Source organism: Accipiter gentilis, chromosome 8, assembly GCF_929443795.1.
Source record: "Accipiter gentilis chromosome 8, bAccGen1.1, whole genome shotgun sequence".
Classification (NCBI taxonomy): Eukaryota; Metazoa; Chordata; class Aves; order Accipitriformes; family Accipitridae; genus Astur; species Astur gentilis.
The window spans coordinates 32373777-32379776 of NC_064887.1; the positions used below are offsets into that span (position 1 = coordinate 32373777).

At 52.1% G+C, this 6000-nt stretch overlaps 1 protein-coding gene across 2 annotated transcripts in view; it reads right to left on the bottom strand.

Moving 5' to 3' along the window:
* SMG7 (SMG7 nonsense mediated mRNA decay factor) overlaps nucleotides 1-4621 on the bottom strand; it is a 54605-nt gene extending 49984 nt beyond the window's left edge. The window contains exon 1 of one of the 2 annotated variants that reach the window (XM_049807494.1): nucleotides 4310-4621. In XM_049807494.1, the coding sequence (XP_049663451.1) occupies nucleotides 4310-4338 (29 nt within the window). In that variant the 5' untranslated portion in view covers nucleotides 4339-4621. The remainder of the gene's footprint in view (nucleotides 1-4309) is intronic. The other variant, XM_049807496.1, reaches the window with a different exon arrangement.
* Nucleotides 4622-6000: the final 1379 nt, after the last annotated feature.

Genomic DNA, 6000 nt, shown 5'->3' on the forward strand with positions numbered 1-6000 from the left:
GATGCAGATCAACTGGAGCAAGGTCTGCAGAGGCCCCCAGGGCAGTCAGAGCTGGAGCACTTGCATTTGGGGCTGGAGGAGAGGCCGCAGGAGTGGGGCTTGGTCAGCCTAGGGCAGGGAAGGCTTCAGGGCACCCACAGCAGCCACATGCCTGCGGGGAGGGGATGGAGAAGATGAAGCCAGGCTCTCCACAGTGGCATGTGATGGGAGGATGAGAGACAATTGGCATAAGATAAAAATATGAGAGATTCAGACTGGATGTGAAGAAAATCTTTTCCATCGGAGGACAGTCAAGGAGTAGCACAGGCTGCCCCAAAAGGCTGAGCTGTCTCCATCCTTGGAGGTTTCCAAGACCTGAGTGGATCAAGCCCTGAGCAATCTGGTCTGACCCCAGAGCTGCCCCTGCTTTGAGCAGGAGGTTGGACAGGCACCTCCTGAGGTCACCTCCAGCCCAGTTACATTGTGATTCTATGAACTCCAGGAAGCACACTGTAGGCACACATTACAAGATTCTCTATTAAGAAGTCACATTTACTAACTTTTTCCCCAAAATATTCTCAAGATAATTAAAAAGCTGACTGCCTGTCTCGCTGAGACTCATTCTGGGTTTCAAACAGTATTCTGGTTTGTGCCTTTCCAGCACTGACAAAAATCAACTCTACATCATCCTGATCAGGAATCAGTACCAGAACATGCTCACATCCACAGACTGAAGCACTAAATTACTTCTGCTCTACCCTCCTCCATTAACAGTGAAGAAACACTGCAAGAGGTGTGTCACAGACTGGCAGACAGCAAAGGAACAACCATGAAGAGACACAACAGATGCAGAAGTTAATGGAGCTACTGATGAGTCTTTGAAAAGAGAGCCACAATTTAAATTATTAAAGCAGTCAAACCTTTAATGAAGTTGGTTATAGCCTCATCATAAGACTACAGGAAACTACCTACTGGTTTGTCAGCACTAGAATTTCTAAGCAGTGTTCAAGCCCTGTAATTCAAGCACTTTTTATTCTATGTTTACGGAGTGGCAAAAGCCACAATTTACCAGGGTAATGCAACATTTAACTAGTAACTAGAGTTCACATCTTTGTGAAATGCAATTGAGACACTCGTATCTCAGTCAAATTGCTAAACTTCTTAATCCAAGTTATGTTTTGAACATTAACATATAAAATTGGCAATGAAGATCATTTCCATAAAGTGAACCAACGTGGACTAAAGCTCAATACTGTCTCATAAAAAGGATGCACTTGGAAGTTTCTGTGGTATTATGCTAGAAATCCTACCTGTAGTGATATTTTGCTTAAAAGTGACATCTTCTGTACCTAGCAGGATACGCAAAATGTTTACTGTAAGATGACTGCCCCACAAGATTAATTTGATTTATGGGGAGTACTTGTAGATTCCCAGAGCTGTAGAGATGGTATGGGTACAAATTTTTAGCCAGATGAGACAAATACGTTCACCTAAACGAGAGGTGCGAACCATGCCTCTTTTTCCTAAGAGCTCTTTGAAAGAACCTTCAGAAAGGTCTACTCACCTGACCAGATGTAATGCAAATCTTTGAAAAGCAACTCAAACAATGACCAGAGAGAATTATCCAAGAAACTGGATGGAACAGAATACACTCCACTACTCTTGAAAGGTGACCTTGAAAAGGATAAGATTAGGAAAGCAAAAATCCCAATGCTTTCTTACAAGATATGAAGATGACTTAAAAACAGACTCTCCTGCAACTCTTTAAAAGACTTGGTACATGAAGTCTGACCTTTGTTCGCTCTGGAAGTGTAGGAGTCTCAGGTGTTTTGCAGTTCTTGCACTTCGATTGAAGGGGTACAATCTTTTAAGGACAGCGTTTTAAAAGTCGATTCCTGTACATTATACAGAAAGCCAGAGACTGGTAGTGGAGGAGTTAAGGCAGTCCAGCTAAAAGACCTTTCTTCCCTGCTCATTTTTTAAGCATCTCGATTCTTGCAGAGTCATTATTTCACTAGTTATTCAACCATTACGTGGTCACCTTAGAAATTCAGCTCTCTTCTGTCTAAACTTCAAATACACAGAGAAAGATTTCTCACAAAAACTTTTCTGTCCCTCCATAGTTTCAAGATGATGAAGACGAGCAGAGACTAATTGCTCCACATCTTCTTTTGGCACAATATTAAGTTGCCCTTTCATGTAATTATACTTTTGCCTATTTATTCCTTCATCATTACACTCGGATTGAGCTTGTAATGCTAGACTAAGGAGGATGCCCTCCTCCTTAAGGCAAAGGACTAGCAAAACTGGCTCTGAGAGTCTAAGGCTCTATTCCCAATTCTCTTTATGAGCTTGGGCTGCAGTAATCCGCAGCTCAATTTCTGCCCTATGCAAATCAAACAATTTAAATATACACTCTGTGGAAGTAAAAAGCATTTCACAGCTTTTAAGGAAACCGCCCCCGAGCTTACCCCAAATGTTCTTTAGAAGGAGAAGGTGAAGACTACTGACTATAAAGTGCTTGAAAAGTTTGGGAGGGTCCTGTTGTGGGGTTTTTTTTAGGAGATAAGGTTCTTGGTGACAAAGACAGGAGTCATTACTTGTAATACTTTAGTGCCCAGATGCTTCAGTCTTGCATTAGGCACAATAAAAACAAAGCGGGCAGAGGGGGGAGTGATAAAGGTCCAGGATGAGCTATGGTGTTGGAGGAACAAAGCTAGGAGAAATAGGTGATTACTGCCCACATGGCTGCATGCAAGGAGGGTCTCCAGCTTGGTACAGCAGAATACATAATGCTAATAAAGAGCCCAGTGGTGCAGGAAGGCAACTGGGGCAGGACAAGCACAACTTCAGCAGTACTGCCTTGTAAAGATGCAAGGCAGCTGAAGACTCATAGTCATAGGGAGGGAGAGGGGAACAAGAGATTACAACATTATTAAGACATATACTAAAATACAGAAGCAAGTCTTTTACTGGTAGAGGAGAGCTAATAATAAGGCATTTAAGAGCTTTTTCCATAATGCAGTGGGAAAGAAAGACTGAAGAAGTTTCTAAGACAGCATAGGTTCTAAGACAGCGTAAGACAGCAGCCTGACAAAGGCTCATAAACTCACTATTAGAGAAGGGATTACTACTTTTTTTTTTTCTTTTCTTTTCTGAAAAGATAAACTTGAGTCAGGATCTGGACTACCAGGAGGAGGCAGAGATACAAGACAAGATGAGGAGGAAGGAGAGGATTTGGAGAATCAGTAAGGGGAGGCAGCTGAAGTGTTTCAGAACCCTGGATAGAAAGTGTTTTGGAAATGTAAAAACCTCCTTGAATTCACTCCTTAGAAATCCCTGCCAAGTCCTGAACTCTTCAGAAAGAGTGTGCATGCCCTTTTGGCACATCTACACTTTTCCCATGAGGTGCTCTGGAAGGGTTGGAGGGGGACAACACGTGAGGGTTCACACGATATTTAGCATTTTACACCTTACTGAAAACCCACTTGTACCTCAATGCTCCTTTCCAAAATTACTAAAGAAAGAGCGTTTCACACCCAAAAGCTAAGTTTACCCAAAAGCCTATCAAAGTTCTGCTCATGTCAATGTGAGGCATCTAGGGTTCTGGACTTCAGGGACTCAGGAGCATTTTCGTTCAGCAAAGCATTTCAAAGAAGCACGACCCCGGCAGACTCGCTTCTCCCCCGAGCCCTCAGCTGACCGTCTCCAAAACCGATCAACTAAGCCACGACAGAGGACTTCCCGCAGGCCGCGGGCTGACTGGTGAGGGCTGAGACACAACTCCTGCTACTCCCGTTCTGCCAGAGCACCTCACGGGGCTGCGAGCCCAGGTTTTGCTTCACCGCTGGGGTCAAACTCCGCAGTCGCTCCGCAGTGGCGGGTTATCACGGCACCTACTCGAAAGGGGCTGGAGAATTTCGTCAGGGAAGCCGGTGGGCTCCCCTTCCCTCCCCGAGGCTCCAAGACACCGGCTTGACCTTGCCAATGAGCCCTCGCCGCGCCGGGCCGCCCTCGGCAAACCGGCAGCCCGGGCCGCCCGCCTGCGGGTACGCGGTTCCGTCCCGCCTCGGCCCCCGCTCCCCGCCAGCGGTGTGGGGCTCGGTAACGTGGCGGCCGGGTCGTCCCCCCCCCCTCCTCCCCACACCTCCCCGGTCACATTCCCCTCACAGCCCCAAGCTCCTCGCTGCCGCTGTGAGGCCTCCTCACGCCCGAGGGGACCACGTCCTCCCGCTCCCCGCCGCCTCCAGGGCCGCTGGCCGCGGCCTCGCCTCAGAGCAGGCGGCGATCCTCCCCCCCACGGCCTCACTGCTTCCCGGCCGGCGCTCACCGGAGATACTGCGCACACAGCAGGCTCATCCTCCGCTGCTCGCCGCCCCGTCCCGCCGCGGGTCTCACAGCCCGGGCCGGCCTGCCGCTCCCGCGCCGCCGCCGCTGCTGCTGCTACCGCTGCCGCCTCCGGCCGCCGCCGCCATCTTCCCGTGCAGGGCCTGCCGCCGCGGGGGAGGGGCGACAGGAAGGAAGGGGCGGGGGTGTCCCCGCTCTGCGCTCCGGCCGGGCAGAGACGGCCCGCGCCCCGCCGGCCCCGGCAGCGCCGGTCCCAGCAACCTCAGCGGCCTCGGCAGGCCCCGGCAGCCGCCGCCGCTCGCTCGCCCGCCCTCCTGCCGCCCCGCTGAGGCGCCCTGACCCTCCCGCCGCGCTGACCGCGCTTCCGGGCCCGACCCCGCCCCCACCGGCACTTCCGGCGGCGCCACCGGCAAACCCTTCCCCCGCGCCTCCCCCTCCCCGCCGACCCGCGGCGGCGCCCGCCGATTGGCTCGCCTGCTGCCATAGCAACCGAGGGGGCAGCGGGGCGTCGTCACGGCAACGGCGGCGCCTTCCCGCCCGCCGGTGCCGGTGCCGGTGCCGGGCCTGGGCCTGGGCCTGCAGCCGCCGCGTTAAACGGCCGCTCCCGCCCCGGGCCCCTCGCAACGGCACCTCGTTTTATCAGATTCCCCTCCACGGAGCTCGGGGAGGCGAGAGGGTCGGCTTGCCGAGAGGCGGTGGCCCACGGAGCCCCTGTCCCTCAGCGCGAGGGCGGCGGTAGCGGCCCCGCGCTTTCCTGACAGAAAAGGTTTTAGTGGGAACAACGCTAGTAGGCCTGGACCTCCCACATAAACCAGACTGCTCCTTTCCTGCCTGCTTGCTCGCCCACACTGAAGGATACCCATGGTTTGGCTGCTCAGCTGTCCAGCCCCGAGGGTCACCCCAAAGTGTCCCGAATGGCCCTCATCTCAGACTCCCTCCATTACCCAAAACCACTGGCAGCACCAGCCCCAGCACCTGGGAGGCAGCAAGCTCAGGCTCAGGGTGGGCTTTGCGCCAGGGATGCAGCCCACAGCCCCAGAGTCAGTACTGCAGTCGGCAGGTCTCGGTGTAGGCGGTAACCTTGCGTGTCTGTACAGCAGCTTATCACGTCTAAATATTTACACCATTTACACCATGTGGTGCCGCCTCCTGTGCCAACTTGGTGACTCGTTTTATGCGCAAACTTTTCTTTTGGGGCAGGAAAAATCCCACTGAGTTCAGTGACCATTCTTCAGGGCCAGCCTGAAGAAATGAGACAGATGACAATCTGGGAGCAGATGAGCGCTGAGGAGGCTGGCTAATGCAGTTGTGTTATTTGAGCACATAAGTGACCCCGAGGACAAAATGAAAGATCGTGTTTCAAAAATAAATCCCTCATACTTTTTCAGGTTGAAACGAGAACGTGTTTAGGGAAATTATTTTCAGGGCGCCACACATTTAAACAGAAGCTTCTCAAGGCTGCAGAATCAGTTTCCTGGTTTCAGTGCAATCTGGGCTGGGCAGTGAGCCATGCTGCCAAACCTCCTGTCGAATCCTGCGCATCTCCTTGGGCAGACACCGCACCAGTGCTCAGGGCTCTGCCTCCATCCCTGCAGGCTCTCGGCTGCAGAGCAGGAGCAAACTGGTTCAGCACTGGGCAAACTGAGGCTGCTTCTGCCTGCCCGGAGCCTGTCC